Genomic DNA, 19,268 nt, shown 5'->3' with positions numbered 1-19,268 from the left:
ATTCTTATGTTTATTAGATATTCTATTAATTAATTATTAATTATTAAATATATTATATATTCTTTGACCTCAGTGAAGTCTCCTTGATGTCTTATCCAGGATCAATTCCACTCTCATTTCTTTCCTGAGCCTTTGTATTTTACTCCTTGTTTTTCCAGTTTTTAGACTGTTCATCACTCTGAGAGGAAATAAAACCTGCAGAAGGGGCTTTAAATTTTATCTATAATATAAGCTGTATTAAATGCGTGAAAAGGATCACAGAGCATTCTTCCTTTCAGTAAAAACCATTCCTATTGCATTAAATTATTAATGAAACCTATAGCTCTTAAAAATACAGAAAGCTTTATTAAAAATGCTTTCTGTTATAAAGTTGGTGTGAGAATTGGCTACCTCATTTAGAGCAGACATTCATGAATTGTAAAATAAATACAAATGCATTTAAAATAAAGTCAGCATTTTCTCTGTTCTTTAAGTTACTCACATCTGCATGTTTTTTCTGCTGTGGGTTCTTGATTAAGATGTTTTCTATTAAGTAAAGATAAATTTTTGCTTCCTTAATTCAGACAGCTAATTAAAAGGGTGCTTACAGGCATCTGATTCCCTTGTAGAAATGATTATGAGGAAATTGTTTATCACTTATGACTTAAAAATACGTGTTAATTTCTTTGCAGGTTACAGCCTCCCAGCTCTCTGCATCCAGTAACAAGTGTTCAATCCTGATTCTAGCAGACGGTGAGAATGAGAAAAGCAAGTGGGTGGGCGTGCTGAATGAGTTGCATAGGATCTTGAAGAAGAACAAACTCAAAGACCGCTCAGTCTATGTTCCCAAAGAAGCTTATGACAGCACCTTGCCCCTCATCAAAACAACACAGTCAGCAGCAATCATAGGTATGAAATTAATCAGAAGAAAGCTCTAAGAAAAATGGGTATGCTAAAAGCATGATTTTTTAGAAAAAAAATGTGTTAGGTGGTGTTATCTACTGAATAAAGAACAATATGTAGTGGTTTTATCCCATATGGAAATGTGTATGGACCTAAGTGAAAAGTGCAATTCACTAGCCAGTACTTTTGTCAGGGAATACTTTTAAGAGTATTCCCTCTATTCACCCATATTCATAATCATGAATAATTCACCCATATTTGTAATTATTCACCAGTATTCATAATTATGAATAATTTGGACTGAGAATTGGACGTTTCTCTTCTGTTATTCCGTAAACATAATTCCTGAACTGGGCAAAATTAGCACTATAGAATCGATGTAAATCACTCACTTTAAAAAAATCTGCTGGTGGGAACACAGAGATGTAAGATCAGAGAATGAATTTAGTCATTTTAAATAGTACTACATAAAATATGTTAAACTCTGATTATTTAAATGAGTTCAGTGTAATAATATAGTTAATTTCAAAGCTGGTGTTAGACTTAAGTGCTCTGAATGGTTTGTTAAAAATTATGTTTCTAGCTGTTAATTGAACTAACAGGAGAAATGGGAAAAGACTTCTTTTTTCAGAAATTTGAAAGATTGGGAGGTTGCCAATTTTTTTTAATACATGAATATATTAGGTTTGACTTTATAGACAGTTATTTCAATATATTAAAAAACTGTCTCCGTTAATGAGGATTATCACTATTGTTGAAGTGATTCCTAAACTGCTTCCAAAGAAAAATAACTTTTTTTTTTTACTTAATGTCATAGACCATGAAAGAATAGCTCTGGGGAATGAAGAAGGTCTGTTTGTTGTGCATGTCACCAAAGACGGTAAGAAATTAGGAACTGGTAATAATTTCCCTAATACTAAATCATCTTTTTCTTATTCAATATCCTCTGATTTAATTTCTCATTATTTACTACATTATCAGCTGGACAGTTCCATGAGAGACCAGAGGTATTCTGTGTGTTTTCTGGTTTGGGTATCCTCTCCAAAACCAAAAATACAGCATTTGGAATACAGTTGAAGGTTTTTTCCCTGGAAACGGGCTCAATACTAATTTCGGACCAGGTTGCTCAGGTCTTTGTCTGGTTGGGTCTTGAAAATCCCCAAGGACACAGGTTCCATGATCTCTCTGGACTGCCTGTTGCAAATTATTCTCACAGTGAAACACTATATTCAGTAGGAACGTCCCTCATTTGAATTTCCTGCTGTGCACCTCAGTAAGAGTCATGGCTGAATCCTTTGTGTAACCTCCTCCTTGGTACTGGAAATGAAAACTTCTGTGCAGTATTGCAAGATGTAGTAACAGATGGCCCAAGTTAATTCAACAGATGACATGTATCGTATGTTTCAGCTTTTTGAGGCTTTTCTTCATTCAGTAGCTTCTTGGCTATAAACTGTTTTTGAAATGAATGCTGAAATAATACAGTGGTTGTTACTGCATCAGATCTGCTCCTCCCATTTCTGATGAGGAAAAGCCAAAGGTCTATCCAGAGTTGCCACATCCAGTATTATTATAATAATACAAGTTTTGATTCTGTACTTTTTAATATTGTATGGAAGCAATAAAGGGAATTTCTTTGGTTTCTTTCCTAGTTCATCTTTACAAATACATGTTGTAATCAGTTCACACTTCACCGTTACTTACTTGGATTTGTGGGGGGGGGGTGTTTTGTTTTTTGTTTCAGAGATTATCCGTGTTGGTGACAACAAGAAGGTTCATCAGATTGAGCTGATCCCGAGCGAGCAGCTCATCGCAGTAATCTCAGGACGGAACCGTCACGTGCGGCTCTTCCCCGTGGCTGCCCTGGATGGGAGGGAGACTGAGTTCTATAAGCTGGCAGAGACCAAAGGCTGCCAGTCAATAGTTTCTGGACACGTGCGCCACGGAGCTCTCACCTGCCTGTGTGTAGCCATGAAAAGGCAGGTCCTCTGTTACGAACTAAATCAGAGTAAGACACGCCACAAAAAGATCAAGGAGATCCAGGTGCAGGGCAACGTCCAGTGGATGTCAATCTTCAGTGACCGTCTCTGTGTGGGCTACCAGTCAGGTTTCTTAAAATACGCCCTCCATGGAGAGGGCAGCCCCTACAGCCTGCTCCATCCGGACGACCACACGCTCTCGTTTATCTCACAGCAGCCAACCGATGCCATCTGTGCAGTCGAGATCTCAAATAAAGAATACCTGCTGTGTTTTAGCAGCGTCGGGGTTTACGTCGACTGCCAGGGCCGAAGATCCAGACAACAAGAGTTGATGTGGCCCGCAACTCCATCTTCTTGCTGTGAGTTGTGCTCTCTGTGTGTGTGTCTGTGTCTTTGGTGCTGTCTGCTGAAGTGATCTCTGCTTGTGTTGATATCCACAGGAGGTGAAGTTCAAGGCTAATTACCTGATAGGTTAATGAATGCTCTTGGCCCTGTCACCATTTTTAATCTAGTCAGAGGGTTTAATCCTCATTTATGTTAGTTTTAACAACTCTGGCACTGACCTATAGTGCTGGAACACGAAGAGGAATCATGAGTCAGGATTTCTAACTCTAAACAGCCAAAAGCTTCAGGTTCAACAGAGGCTAACAGGAACTTTATGTATTTGCTACCAGCAGTGCTGGACTGTTGTTTAAAGCCTTGGAATGGAATTGTACTTTGGCTCAGCATTGTGGTTCCAGCTTTCTTCATGCTGAGAGTCATCAGGATCGGGTAGTTTGACTTGCTTTTCTCTAATGGTATTTATCCCTTCTTAAAAGTCTGTTTTGTCCTTTCTTTATTTGTTCATTCTTTCTTCCTCAGCAGTTTTTGTCAACAACCTTCTTACTCATCTCCTCTCTGCTTTTCAAAAGGTCACTTTTTAAGTTTCCCTCCTGTCTCTCTCTTCCCTTCCAAAATACAGTGCCTAGCAGGCAATATAAAAAAGTCTATTTCATAACCTTAAGGAAAAGTACTGTAATATTTGCAAGATTTTAATTTACACCAAGGTCTGTTAAACGTTTATTGCACGTTATTTCAAACTGGGGCTTTATCTCATGACAGTTTCAGGGGGAAAAAATCCCAACCTGAATGTCTGTCTTCTTCTTTTTAATGTGTTTCTGAATGCAGATAAAGATTAGCCAAATCTGCACTCCAAGTAGTGAACGAGCCCAGTTCTGTGTTGATTTTTACAATAGTCTGCCTTCTTACCTCACTCTGGCAGCAGTCCAGTCACACTGCAGAGGAGAGGAATACTTCACCTTGTTTGAGCAAAGGCCCTTCTGAATATGGAAGGAGCAACCTTTACAGGGTGTTTGCCACTTCTGGTTTTCAAGCAGTTTTAAGCAATTGATTATTACAGTGGGCTCAGGCAATGAATGAATCAAACCAAAAGATTTTATGATAGATTGAAATATGGATATTTTTCACATGTAGTTCATCTGTAATGGCCGTTATTATTTGTGACACTTTCTTGATTGCCTTAAATGAAGTGATTTGGTGTGAGTCCAGCTCAGAATGGAGGTATATTTTATAGCAAAAGCTGTTACATTTAAACACAGCTTGGATGCTGTTGGTAGTCTTGGCAGACCATGGCAGTCTTGTTGCTGCCATGGAAATACTGAATTCTCCTTTAGAAGTGTTCACAGTAAAACAAATTTCATTTTGGGGAAATGGGCCAGATAAGTAGCAGAAGATTTCTCTTTACAATCCAGAAAATGAGAAGGGAGAATTAAAGCTAAGGAAACACGACTTTTATGACTTTGTCATGGTGCTTAGTTCCAAGTGATGCTCTTCTTGTGTATAGTCCAGACTCAGAGCTCAGTTCATTCAAGTGAAAGTTACTAAATAGAGCAGTGTATTTTCCTACCACCTCATTTACAATATGTGAGCTCTTATTAAAAACGGGGCTTTTAGGAGAAAAAAAACTGTGAAATGCATCAGTATTTGTCAGAGCAAATTGTAATCTCTTACAATTCATAAAGAATTAGGTTTTCAGCAAAGTTAAAAGAAAAGTCATGGAGGTTCTAAGTTTTTAGGTGGTGCTGGTTTGCCTTCAGAATAAATTTCTTGGTCATTTTTGAGTTAAAGCACATTTTTCAAAGCTTGTTGTTGGATCATGAAGCACTGGTTTTGTTTTATTAAATAAATATGGTTAAACTGTAAGATACTGTCTATTTTGGGTCACGTCTAAAAGCACATGACACTATACCTCATCATTCCCTCCCAGGTTACAATGCACCATACCTCTCCGTGTACAGTGAAAATGCAATTGATATCTTCGATGTGAACTCCATGGAGTGGATTCAAACTATTCCTCTCAAAAAGGTAACTTCCCATTTCAGTATGGGCCAAGGAATATGTCCAGACTCAATACTGCTTTAGAAGACATCATTAAAACTGCTTGTGGAAACATAACTGAAGTAAAAGAAGAGCTATTGCAAGGAAACTTGTGCATTTTTGTTGGAAATAGAAGATACAAAGTGTGTTTCTCACATGGTTGCACTGTTTAGATGAACGGTCAGTCTGGAGCATATGATTGTGTTAGATTTACTGATACTGTTGTAATAATGAGAGGAATGTCTTGCTATTAATTGCATGTGGCTTCATTGGGACTGATTGTGTCTGTGTTGCTGCCAAAGGATGGTGGATGTTAAGATAATTAAACAGGCCTTCAAAAATCTATCTCCTGCTGCTTGAGAATACTGTAGGCAGACAGGGTTAGAACATTTTGTTTCAACCAGTAGAAGTACCAAAACCCAGGATGATGTCAGGTTTGGATCTCTTATCAAAAGGAAAATGTCTCTGAAAACTGACACTTCCTTGGTATTTAGAAGGTGTTTGCTCAGCTGTATTTGGAAAGAAAAAAGAAAAGTCATTTTTTTCCCTGTGGTTTAGACTGACTTCAGCTTTGTATCAGAGTCAACACAATTCCTTTACTGGCATTCCAGTGACATAGAGCTGCAGGACATTGCCCCTGCGGTCTTGTGTTGGTCATTCAGTCTCTCTGCATATCAATTTCCCACATGTCAGATGCAGACCATAATATTCTGGTAGTGCTGTGAGGATGCATAATGCAAAGATCAAGGTACTCAACTACTAACTGTCTCAAGGAGAGACAAATCTGTACTTTTATGGGAAAGTTCTTTCTGGTGTCCATACTTTGAGTTATTAAGCAGTTGGAGCATTTTTTCCCTACACAGTAGAATGTGATTTAGTACTTCGATTAATATTTGGGTCAAGACTCCCCTTTTAATGGATGAAAGTACTTTCAGCAAACAAAATTACTACACTTAGGAGTCTTAAAAATGGCCATTTATTATGAAGAGCCTGTTTCTACAGACTCAAGAGTGTGGAATGCTTCTTTGATTTTTATGTTGGAAATCACAAATACCAGTAGGTTTTAGCAGTCTGTGTGTGCTCTTATCAATCTGCAAAGCATTATTGTGACATGCCACTAACACAAAGTAAAAGCTCAGCTTATTGCTTTGCACAGCTAATAGGAAAAATTGAGTTGATATATGAAGTAGACTTCTAACAGAGCTATTCATTTAAACGCTGGGAGGAATGGTGTTAAGCCTGTGTCTTGAAGTGGAATTTTAGATAACCCCCTCTGTACTCATTCTCAAAAAAAAAAAAGAGTTCAAAATTGTTTTGAACTCTTCTTTGTGGCTTTAATGACTTGGAATTGTTACTCTTGAGAGTATTACAGGGACTGTTTTTCCTTGTTTCAGGTACGACCCTTGAATACAGAAGGATCACTAAACCTTTTAGGCCTGGAGACAGTCAGATTAATATATTTCAAAAACAAAATGGCAGGTACGTAAAGAGGAGACAATTTTCATCTTGCAAATTTTTGTTTAGAAAGATTGTTTTTCTTTGCCTGCATCTGTGCACTGCAGAAAGGGATCTCTCAAATGTCTGTGTGCTTGTTAACTTGGGAAAAAGCCAAAGCTTATGGATTCCACAGTGATTGCAATGGTGTCTCTTCTCTGAACTTTTTTTTTCTTTTGAATATTCAGTGAAGACTTGAATGAAGATTGGAACTAGAAAATAGAATGACTAGGCACTACCTCCAAATGTGGGATCACCTGCCAGAACACTGCCTAAAAAAGCCTGCACAATTAAAGACTTTAATAGTCATTTTGATGGCACTAGATTAAAATTAATAATATATTTAACCTAAATAAATGTTTCCCAAGCATTTTAAAGTAATACAATGTATTCATAACTTACTACTAGGGCAAGCTATGACTGTGTGCCACAATTTTAGCTTAAAAATCTACTTTTGTTCTGAGTCTTTCTGACTTCTCTTACTTTTTAGAGTCCATTTCATAAGCATGCTCCTGCGGAATTTCCCTAAACTTTTGTTTAACCTCTTCGGTGGAGAGGGGACATGCTCTGTTTGAACAATGAAAAGCTATAAATTTTTGTTAACAACTTTCTGAAAACAGTGGAAATAAACACTCTAGAAAAATATACTGCTGCTGGCAGTGTTTCAGTGCTTATTTAAATTGCCAGCAAATTAGTATGAAAGGAATGGCAGTGGTAGAGAGGAGGAACATGCTGGAAGTATGTCTAGAGAATTTTCAAGTCTAATAAAGACAGAACATTAGAGTTGATCTTAAGGAAAGAAGAGGTTTGTGTTCTGTACAAAAACTGTTCTGTCAGTGAGCAGTAGCTTTTTAAGTGTCACTTTAGTCTCCATATATATAAAACAAGTCAGAGCAGTTGCAGTGTTCATTCCAAGTCACACAGCTGTTGTATCATTATCAGTGTTTTCCTTTTCATGTCTCTATTAAAGATGCCTTGGCCAGATGTACACGTGTGGAAAAAATCTTCTCTTTTCCCATAGTTGCACCAAAATGCATCAGTGTTCCAACATTTCAAAAGCAGTAGTCTCTTTGGAGCAGGGAGTGAATGAAAGAGAATCTTGCATGGCGTTTCCAGACAGCTGGCAGAACAAGACTGTTCTAGTGATTTTCAGTGAGAACTGCCAAGGGAATTCTGAGACAAGACTGAGATTCCCTTCCTGCTCACCTAAATGTTTATTTCAAAGAATGCATCAGTGGTGTTTTGAGAGCACAGGTGTGGCAGCTTGTGTGTGACGAAGGGTTTAATCCGTTGCTACATAACAGAGTAGTGGCCAAGAAAACCCATAAACCCATAAAAGAACTTCTGTTCAGGTTTGACAGGAAAGGGATGGTGTCCAACACTAGCAAGAGCAGAGGTGGGAAATGTGTTGAAGCTCAGATTCCATGAATATGTAACGAACTGCCCCGCTGCATCACCATATTTGTGCTGGTTTCAGAGGGAGATGAGCTGGTGGTGCCTGAGACGTCGGACAACAGCCGGAAGCAGATGGTTCGGAACATCAACAACAAGCGGCGCTATTCCTTCCGCGTGCCCGAGGAGGAGAGGATGCAGCAGAGGAGGTCGGTATTCCACCTGTACTTGTCTTCTGTCCATGCCTGTAGGCCCTGAAGGACACTGACTGATGCCAGGGTTGTGCTTCATGTGTGGCTTCCTGGAATGCCCATTTGGGCATTCCTTCTCTTCTCTACCCTGTAAATCCTCAGTGTTTAATTTGTGTTAATGCCAGTTGGACTGTGGATATGCACTGGATGCACAATTAGTTCAGATTAATTATGTGAAACGGCTGTAATTTGGAATGCATGTCTCCACATACTGTATGCAGGTGCATAGGTGTGCACATACACTGTGTATATATAAAGATCTCTAATAAACACTTCGCAAAAGAAGATTACACTGCTAACTATGCATATGGATTAATTACTCTCAGACTCTGGCTTTGCTTTCTTTCTGAAGGAGGTTTTACTCTCAGCAGTATTCCAGGACATCTGCATCTTTGATTTGTAGATTTAACTACATAAAGTTTCTGTAAAGCTCACAAAGCTCACCTCTTCAGGGGGCATAGAACTTCAGGGTGTATTCCTAATAGGAATGTTGAGCAGGTTACAAGTACTTTCCTAAATGGCAACAAAAACAGGTCTGTGCTACTTGCAGAGGATGTTATTGACCATTTGCTCTCACTCACTGGAAGTGTCCTGCTACTGTGCTAAGCCACACTGCAAGAACTGAGTACTTGGCTTTTCTAATTTCCAACGTCTTGCACCATTGGTTGGCTCCTAGCTTGTCTTTCTTTTTCGCTCTAAGGAAAGTAACATCTGTATGTAGTGGAGATAAAATTCCGTTTCTTGTCCTTGCCTTTTCTGAGTTGAATGACGTTTGGTCTCTTTAAAATTTTATTTATTCTGAGTTCTGAAATGCATCCTTGCCATTTTGAAGAGCTTTTAATTCTGACCACAGACTGAGAAAGGTACTGCAGTATTATTTTAATTCTATTTTCATATTTTATACCTCATTTTCATCTCCACTTTGTAATATATCACAAATAAGTTTGGCTTTTACTCATCTTACAGAGCTTTTTATCAGCTCATTCTCTGAATGTTGGTAACTACTGGACATGGGCTGTTAGTCTGTAAACAGCATTCTTTTATCCTGGCCCCTTGCCCTCTCTTCAAGCTGGAAGCTTCTTCACACCAGTACTGACAGCAGGGGTTTGTCACTGTTAACATGTTAAATAGTCATAGAATCATGGAATTGTTTAGGTTGGAAAAGACTGGCTAATTTCCATTTTAAAATAGCTGATAATCAAAGCTGTACGTGTTTTATAAATGCCCATCCTCACGTCAGAGGAAATCCCTAAACAAAGTATCTTCTCTTCCAGGGAGATGCTACGCGATCCCGAAATGAGAAATAAGTTAATTTCTAACCCAACTAATTTTAACCACATAGCACATATGGGTCCAGGAGATGGCATACAGATTCTCAAAGACCTCCCAATGGTAAGTACAACAGGACATGTGAGAGTGACTGACTGCTGCAGAGGCTGCAAATAAGTGAGAGAAAAACAAGCATGGTTTTAATGTATGACCAGTGATGTATTTCATATCAGGAACAGTGTATCAAGGGAAATGGAGCTAAACATGATCTGCTGTATGTAATAACATTTAAACAAGGAGGTTGACAGGCATTGAGTGGAGGAGGAGGAGGAGTGCCTACTGCCTCTGGAGTTTTAAGACAGGTTGGCCTCACAGTGTTGATGATAATTCTTATGACCCATATGAAGGGGCAAAATTTTGTTGATTTGGGCCTGTGCTCTTTGTGGGTATGGAAAGAGAAGTTCCTTTCTCCGTGAACTGTAGTTCAGTTCCTTTTTTTCTCCTCCCATCTTTAGCACCAACTTAGCCTATCTGTTTACAGCCTGTTTTCCTGTAGCAATGCAATAATGTGTGTTGCCTGAATTTCTTTCCATGCCAAATGTGCTATTTTTCCTGTTCTCTCCGAATTAAGTAGTCTCAGTGAAACAGAACTTCTTGCATAAAATCTAACCTTTTAAGTTGAAAAACAGAAAAAGGAAACAGGTAATAGCACATGTTCATTTCCATAAAACCTCATGTAGAAAATATATTCATTTGGAAGTTACTGAAATCTATGATGAGCGTAAGACTAATTAATACTTTGCTCATAAGGAAGTACCAGACTGCTTGCTTCAAGCTACCTTTAGCATCTTTTGTGTGTTTATGTGTTCTGTATGGTTTTCTAAACACGTCCACAGTGACACAGATGTGATTCAGAAGATGCTAATTAGCACTGTAAGAAAGATGAGATGTTATGATAAAAACAGATGAAATTTGTTCCAGCATAAGACTCAGGCATTAGCACAGAACTGCTGTCTAAAATGATCATCATTTCTACTTGGAGTTTGTGCATAAAGTAGGAAGTAGATGCTGAAATTGGGATTTTCTGATGCTGAAAAGTGCAGAGGAAACAACAGTAAGACTGGAAAAATAAAGTGCACCATGCAGTTGCACTAGTTTGGGAGTTTAGGAGCATAATCTCTGGTCTTTGGATACTCATTTTACCTCACTTTTGCAGCAAATGGTACTTTCATGTTACACTTGTAACTGTAAGGCTGTAAAGTCTGCACTTGGATTTATTTTAAAGCTCATATTAGGCACACTCTGAGAAGGCTCTCAATAACAAATATATTCAGTGTAATGAGAAAAAAACAGTACTGTATGTGTGTATTTTTATAAATGAACACATAATGAAGGAGCTGTGTCTAGAAAACACATGACAAATCCAAGAGATGTTGGCAGGTAGTGTTTATCTTACCTGCATACAAGACTGCATGTGTCTAATGTTAGACAAAGAATGATCATTTGCTTCAGGGCAGGTTGTAGATCAGAACCTTCCTTCATTTCTCCATTTCTGGTAAGTTCTTTAAAATATTTGTGGCTCTTCTCAAGCAGAGAAAATAATCTCCTACCTCTATAGGTAGAGCAGAAGTCGTCCTGTGTCACACCGTCAGTAGTTGAAAGTTCGTAGCAATCAAAAGCTGCAAGGACTCTTAATCAAGCCCCACATCTGACAAGTGTAAAACAAGGAATGATTCTGTCTATAGGAGGGGATTTTCTGCATAATTTCCTCAGCAGTGTCATCTCTCAATGGCTTTCAGCTTTGAATCCATTCTTATTGCACTTGCCTTGTATTAGCTCAAAGGTCCTGTTTTAAGTTAGGACTGGTACTGTGCTATTACCAGTCAATAGGGAGTTTTGAAAAAAATTCATTATTCACTTTCAACACTTAAAAGTGATGAGAAGAATTAGAAAATGTGTACGATATATAATTGATTACTGCACTTGTTCCACTGCTGCAGCTTCTTTTTCAAAAGTTATTACTAAAACCTCCTTTTTGCAAGTGAGTGTCAGTCTTAATGCTGGGAGATGTCACTGCAGACAAAGCAAATTTGTTGTGTATTTTTCCATCAGTTCCTTGCAATGTCATGTTGTATTTGTACTCCTAACTTAATTGGTACAAAATTGCATCAAGCACGGGACTTGAAAGTGTGTGAATTTGAAAATGTAACTTGAAATCAGGAAATAAATGTTCTGTCAAGAGCTACTTCAGTCCAGGCACCTTTTTCTTTTCCAGCAGCTTCCTGTAAGGTATTTGCCTGGACTGAGTTTTCATTTAATCCATTCCAGACTAAGAACTTTGTTTATCAGGCACAAAAATAGAAGAAAAAGAGTTGTGTGGGCATTTGGGGTTATGTATTGAGTCTAATGTTTTATTGGAAAGAAAATTAGTATCAGAAGAGGTCATAGAAACAGAGAATGTTCCCTGGAGAATCAGTACACAAGGTAAAGAATAATCATCCAACCCTGTGTACAGTTCATGTGTATGGTGGTTCCTCTTCCAGAACATGGAATTACTTCACCAGTTTCTTACCTTATTCCAAAAAGGTGAAAAGCCGGGGGATTTCTGTGCTGCTTAGCATGTGTCCTGATTTTGCAGCTGGGACATCTTCTTTGTATTTTTTTAATAGATTAGCATGGTTCATAAGAGAAGGTATTTATTTTTAACCAACTATGGGAAAGATTGCAGCACTTTACTTTTGGAATGCCTGTTCTTGTTTGTGGAAGTGAATGGTAAAACACATTTTTGCATTTAAAGAGGGCTGTGGCTGGGGGTAGCAAGCAGTGCAAGGTTAATGTCAGCTCAAATTCTCTTCATCCAGCTATTTTAGGTGGTACAGCTACTTTTTTTATGGGATACTGGAATGCAGAAAGTGCATGAAAGAGTGGAGTGGGTCTTTTTATTTACAGTTTCTTCTGGTTTATTTGAGCACCTTCAAATTTGGCTGGATCTACCAATAGAAATTTTTCACCACCATGAGCTTTCACTGGAGTCAGTATAGTGCTGTGTGGGCAAAAGGGTCCTTAGGGTAAGTAGGTTTTAGTAGAGAAGAGAGATTTTAATCTCTGTGTTGAATGAGATTGTCACAAGCTAAATAGCCAGCTCAGCCCAGCTTTTACCTAGCACACATGGGTGAACTTTATGAAGCAAATGACAATTTTATGTATATGGATGTATTTATATTTATTCATTAATATACACATATTCACTTCATAGATGCAATGTGAATCTGAACAAAACTCTTCTCTGCAGCTCCACTGCCTTTTTCAGGGGAAATGCCAAGAATTGAGAGAGGCAGAGTCAGAAGTGGTAGTGATTGCCCTTGCTGGGTGGGCTGGGCTGTGTCTGTTGGCAGGAGGGGACCTGCACTTGTGCTGCCCTAAGCCCTGGCCTGGTGGATGCAGAACCTGCCTGCTCTCTGCCCACCTCTGTTTTAATGATGTCTTCTAAAAGAGCAGCTTTAGAGAGTTCAATTTGTGTTGTAACCAGAATAAAGGGAGTGTTTTAAACTCTTTTGCTCTATTTGATGTGTTGTATCAGGTGCCTGCTTGTGTACAACATATCTGCCTGTGTGTTTGCCTTTGCTGGTGCAGCCACACGAGGGGGAAAGATGCTTTCTCTGTGTGTTGTTTTCCAGTGTTTCCCAGTTTCCCTGGTATGCACCAGACACTCTGATGTGTTTGTGGGAAGTTGCAGTCTATTGGCCTAATCCCACATTGTTCTCTCTGTGAACAGACACCCTTGACTTCAGTAGAGCCCTGGTGTTTGGGCAGAACCATGCCTAAGGCTTAGAGAGAGATCAGATTTAGGGGGTTTCAGGCAACTGTAAATTTGCATCCTTCTTTTCTTCATGGTGAGCACTCCCGTTCTGGCTTTGGGACACAAGTTGGTGGGCTGCAACACGTCAGAAACCAGAAGCTGTTGTTTCCTGTTAGCAGAGCAGTAATCAGTACATATTTGTGTTTTATTGCTGTGGATCTGGGTCATTGTCTTGTTTTGTACAATTTAGAATCGTTCCTGTTAGTGTATCCCCAAACTTATTTGTTTACATGTTTTTCTTCCCTAGCAGCCTGTCACCAATTAACCTGGCCGTACAGTCTGGCCTCCCTTCTGCCCTCTTGTCCCTTGAAGCCACTTTATCGTGGATGCTCCTTTGTAGTGAAGATCTGAAATCTGGAACTGCACTTACTGCAGCACAGACCACCTCTCTGTGTACATCAGATGTACAGGATTGATTTTGCTTTCATATTCTGCATGCCTGAGTATTTTTATATACAAAAGCTGGTCTTGACTGCCATTATATTTGAACATTATGCTTCAGTTTGACCTCATTATACATGAGCCATTCTACTTCCATTCTAGATGATGTGTGAAGCTTTGCTTGTTTCAATTGAGAAACTTTTAGAATAAATGAATACTTATCTATATTTGGTATTCTTTAAAGAAAATGGGAACCCCATGCATGCATCTAATGGTGGAGTCCATGGAGAAAGTGCCATGGAGTATCATTTTTAAAATGTTGCCATATCGTGGCTTTCTCACATTCATGAATGCTGGCTAAATATTTTCATGATTTGCAGCTGGCCTACCCTCTGCTTTTTAGCTTGTGGTTTTAGACACTGCCATATCTCCCTTATTGGCTTTTAGGAACGTAGCTGGCTTTGCTGCCACGTTCTCTGTTGCGAGCAGATAACTCGGCAAAGTCTGCTGTCCTGGACCTTTTTGGAATGGTGGCTTCTTGTACTGATATTTAGATGCTGCTAAAGTTACTAAGAACAATTTAATGTATATTATGTCTTATATGCCATAATGTGGTAATTGATGTTTTGGTTAACAGGCAAAGCCTCATAATAACCATGTGTTTTAAAAAAAAAAAAAAAAAAGTTGGATTTTACCAGCTGAAATGAAGAAAACAGTAACAATAATGTTTGATATAATATGTATTGGGATGTGACTTAATGTTCTTCCAGACTTTAATACGTTCCACATACAAAAAGTAGTGCCTTAGGTTTAGTGGAGGGGTAAGCTATATTTTTACCATATTTTATATTTTAAGTCCTAACATTTCTAATGTTACTCAGAAATATCTGTTTTAAGGAGATGAAATCAGTTGGACGAGGGGAAGAGGAACTTAGAAGTTAGAAAGGAGAAAAGGTGTTTTGATTTGCTGGTGTCCATAGGAAACCAGCCCAGTGCAGGCTGGCTGAGCATGTACAGATGGCACAGGGAGGGAGATGGAGCCTTGAAACACTCTTCCATTAAATCTGGATGTAGATGACTTCAAATTTTAAGAGCACTTGTGTCAGCCCATTCTGTAGAGATGAATGAGAAACTGTTCCTGTTTAATTTGCAGGGTTATTTCTCCCCTCTCCTTCTTCACATCACACTTTGGGAGCGCGCTGCTCAGCTGACCTGTTAAAAACATTGGAATTTCCCAGTGCTTTCACATTTTGTGTGCTGAGGGAGGGCCTAATCTTCTGTGGCACAGGGATGGCAGTGCCAGGTCCCCTCGACACTGTCAGGATTAAGCCAGTGTGGAGCAGGACATGGGCCTTAGTCACCTGTCTGGCACTAACCCCTTCACCTTCCCACACAGCCTGTGTCCCCACCCTGTCGAAAGACCGTTCCCTCCTGTTGGAAATACTCTGTGTTTGTTGTACGGGTGATAATTTTAATGGAATCTCTAAAATGCATGAATAACAGAAGGAAATCTCTTAACGATCTCTAACTGCTGTGTATGCTCATCTTTTCTTCTCCCCACACCACCTCACCTGTGTTCACCTTCCTTTGTTTGTGTTATGTCTATTTTAGATTGTAAGCTCCTCAAGGCAGGGAACTGATGCTTCTCAACTGTCTGTAAAGCACCTTTTACAACTGTGGTGCTCTTTGAAATATCAAAAAATAATAAATATTAGAATCTATTCCCAATGAGTTAAAAGTTTTATTTGTTTCTAATGTTTTAGCAACAGCAAGGGCAGCAGGCCCGTCAGAGTCTGTGTCAGGAAGGTGCTCAGAGGACTGGGGGTGGCAGTGTCAGACCCTGTGTGCTGACAGCCTGCAGGGTTTGCTGTCTGCTGTCCCTGCTCTGTGTTTGACTGCGCTTGTGGAACTGCTGGTGCCGATGTAACCTGTACAACCATCCTTCATTGCTTTCTCTCTCTGTTGTCTTTGATAGCAGCGTTCCCCTTATCAATTCCCTCATCATCACTCCCGTCTGATCTCCTCTCCGAGCAACTTTGAGCACATCTACCACATGACTGTTAATTCAGCTGAAAAATTCCTCTCTCACGATTCCATAAACCCTGCATTTTCCCCGCCTCCACGCTCTGTCCTCGGTACTCCAGACTTTATCACTCTGAGGGTATGAACGGCTGAGTCAGGTGTTCACTCTACTAACACTGTATGGTTTTCCTTTTGCCTGGCTATTAACGTGGGAGAAAACCCCTTGTAAGCTGTTCCTTCACCCCTCCACTTTCTTTTGTCCCAGACAATTTACTTTCTGCTATCAGCTGGGGTCTTCCCACAGCTCTGACATGCCAAGAAACAGACACTTCATGGCCTAAGAAAAAAGAAAAGTTTATAATGACTGAGTTGAACGTTTTGCTATGAAAATAACATTTTTAATCATCAGGAAGGCTGTGGGAATTTTGAATGATAAGTTCTCTCTTCCACAGTGTTCATCCTCCAGCAGTCAGAGTACTGCATACCAGGTTGAATTAGGAAGAGGTTCTGGATCTTTGCTGGACCACACTTTCAAGCTGTTTATGATGAATTCATGTGGAATGAGAGAATTTGTGCACAGTACTGTACACAGAAGGAGAGACACGCGTAGTGCCTCGGGTAGTTTCTAGGTTGAAGTAAATAAGTGAAGTTAGAATATGTTAGAAACAAGCTAAAAATGAAAGATTGTGGCAGCTTGGTGATGTAGATCCTCTTAACCCTGATAGTTACAGGCAGAGGCTGAGGCAGGATACTGTTCTGTAGGCATCCTTCCAGTTGCATTGTAAATTGGAGAGATGGAAGTAGTCTTTCCTTTTTTTCTTGCATTGTGCATCCAGGTCTGCCTGCCTGGGGGTGCTGTGTCCTACAGAAACACAAACCAAAGTGAAGCAGGCACACAGGTACCTGCTGTGCATCTCAGCTGTGTGCCATGCTGAGGCCTGCAGTTCTGCCTGCGACAGGCTCACAGATAATCAGGAATAACCTGTAGGTAGATGTGTGTGATGCTGTTGTTTGCTCAGAGTTTGTGTGGGTCCAGGCCGTGCCCATTGCTCTCATGGGAACATTGCTCTTGGTTTCTGTGGCCCTTGGACACCCCTTATGGCAAACCTTCACTGCCAGGCTGCTTTGAGTGCCTCTGGGCTGCCATGCTGGATCCCTGTCGCTGGGAAGGTTTTGGAAACATACCTGCATCCAACACTAGACAGGATTTAAAAATGCAGGAGGAAAATAGAGCTCCTCCATATGGCTCCAAAACCAACTTGCACAGCTGAGCTTTGACTGGTTATGTGCATGGTTATGTGTCACTGCTGTGAGGTCCCGGTTGTCACAGCCATTAAACACAAGAGGAATGCTCTGCTGAAATGCAAAAAAAACCCCAAAACTGTTAAGTTGAATTGAAAGCTGTTTCTCTCCTAGAGGGTCATTATAGGGTCACTGAAGCTGTATTTGAGTTCTGGTTTTTACAGGGTTATTTTAATCCAACTGTACTATAAAATTGTCTGTGTTTAATATGCAGCAATGTATCACTGGTCTGTGACCCTCCCTCTACCCTCCCTTTCTCATGTGAGTAGTCTCCCTGGGATCAGTAAGGAATGACCCCTGGTGTTTCAGACTATAACTTCCAATTTTTTTCTTTAGGAGCATCCTTCACCTTAATGTTGCAGCCTCCTAGCCTAAATTAGAGGAAGAAAAGTGAAGTGGGCAACCTGGAGGGTCGAGATCCTGCCCCTGTTAGCTTCTTAGAGCACTAGAGGCTTAGTCTTGTATGAAGAAAAGTGTTTGTCTCCTTTTTGGCTTGAGGGTAGAGGTGCTGGAAGCTGTAAGGAAAGCCAGGCTGTGAGTTTGGTTTCATGTCTGTCCATCCTCCCTTTGTGTTTGGAGATTTTAGTGTAAGAAGAGTGCCATGGTCCCAGGTAGGATTGGATATTGGAACCAGGACAGCATGGAATCCATAGGGAAGTTGAAAAATGACCTGTTAAAGTAGGCTTTTAGAGTCTGTTGTATTATTTCATGGAAGAGTTAAATGCTGAGGTTTATAGTGTGATGAACAGAGCACTACTTTAAAACAAACCCCGAAACAAGAACAAGCAGCGCAATGGACAGAGGAACAGAGGCAGAGCAGTTCCTGTGGGTGCTGTACCTGTCCAGTCAGACCCTGTCCCTCATCCCAGTGCCAGAGAAGGTGCCCAGGGGGCAGCTGGAGCGGGAGCAGAGGCTCTGTAACACTGGCAGCGATTGCACCTACGTAACCCACAGCTCCACTCTCCCGCTGGAATGGGAGGCACCGAACTATTCTGGGCCTCTCACCCCATTTCACAGTGATTCACTTTGCTCAGCAGCAGCTTGTCTGCTGCTCATTCCCCCCCCACCTCTTCTCTCACCTTTCTCCATTTGGTTCAGCAGTGGGGATGAATTTTCCTGCTAGGATTTCAACTGTTGCTTGAAATGAGGGGTTTTTGTCTCTCTAAGTAAAGCAAGCTCGGGTTTCCTTTTGTTTTTTTTGTGTTTTTAACCTGCTGCATTGTGCTGCTTCATAACTACCGCTAATAACCACCGTTTATTTTCCTTTGAATCCCCTTCCTGCATCATGTGCACACCACTTCCAGGAGGTTAGGTCCAAAATGCCAGCATCTCTGGCATGTGCTTGTTTTATTTTTAGAACAAAGAACAATGAAAGATTTGCTTTGTGGAGAGACTTTCTACGAGGAATTACATGGACGTTGCAAACTGAGATAATGAAAAATAATCATCTCTAGAACACACTATTAAACCAAATGAATCTTTTTTTGTGCACCCACCCATTCCCTCCTTCCCCTGATGTCTGTATGTTGTCTGCTCAGTCACTATGAAGGAGGTTAATCACCTTATCATTAAACATAATTGTTCTCTTTGCAGAATGATCCACTGTAGGTTTATACCAGCCTTGCAACCCCAGTGTACTAACCCCAGTGCACACGTGGTGCTGCACTTGGCTTTCCTTTCTTTCTCAAGACACAGCAGTAACTTATCCCTCAGCCCCTCAGTTCCTTTGTGTATCGTATGGGGAGTGAGCCTCCATAGTTTAGGTACAGCCAGGATGCTCAAACTCTGCATCTCACTTTATTGCATGGTGAGGAAGCAGGAACTCAGTATTTTGTACTACAAAGTAGGTCGGTTATTCACATTTAGAAACAAAAAAAAAAAAAAAGGGGGAAGCTAAGCAAGAGACAGCAGTATAATCCCACAAATAATTTAAGAGACTTTTTTAAGCCTTTAGGTATAAATCCTCATAGTGCAGCAGTGGAAGAAGGGAGAATGAAAAAGGGCTTTTCATTGGTAAGGTCTGATTCTCTTTTGCTGGTGTTTGTGAGACATCTGGGAACAGAG

At 40.1% G+C, this 19,268-nt stretch overlaps 1 protein-coding gene across 14 annotated transcripts in view; it reads left to right on the top strand.

Moving 5' to 3' along the window:
• Positions 1-19,268, top strand: part of CDC42BPA (CDC42 binding protein kinase alpha) — a 185,784-nt gene that overhangs the window by 157,959 nt on the left and 8,557 nt on the right. For 7 of the 14 annotated variants that reach the window (XM_042051584.1, XM_042051582.1, XM_042051581.1 and 4 more), the window contains 8 exons: positions 672-888; positions 1,700-1,762; positions 2,624-3,217; positions 5,125-5,222; positions 6,629-6,713; positions 8,206-8,329; positions 9,646-9,763; positions 15,856-16,041. In XM_042051584.1, the coding sequence (XP_041907518.1) occupies positions 672-888; positions 1,700-1,762; positions 2,624-3,217; positions 5,125-5,222; positions 6,629-6,713; positions 8,206-8,329; positions 9,646-9,763; positions 15,856-16,041 (1,485 nt within the window). Of the gene's footprint in view, positions 1-671; positions 889-1,699; positions 1,763-2,623; positions 3,218-5,124; positions 5,223-6,628; positions 6,714-8,205; positions 8,330-9,645; positions 9,764-13,746; positions 15,602-15,855; positions 16,042-19,268 lie in introns of those variants that run through there. The other 7 variants (XM_042051591.1, XM_042051590.1, XM_042051588.1 and 4 more) reach the window with 3 other exon arrangements.

Source organism: Corvus kubaryi, unplaced genomic scaffold (genome assembly GCF_017639235.1).
Source record: "Corvus kubaryi isolate FWS band 111438036 unplaced genomic scaffold, C.kubaryi_AGA036_p1.0 76, whole genome shotgun sequence".
Classification (NCBI taxonomy): domain Eukaryota; kingdom Metazoa; phylum Chordata; class Aves; order Passeriformes; family Corvidae; genus Corvus; species Corvus kubaryi.
Note: the sequence above shows the minus strand (reverse complement) of the source record. Positions and strands in the feature narration are given on the sequence as shown.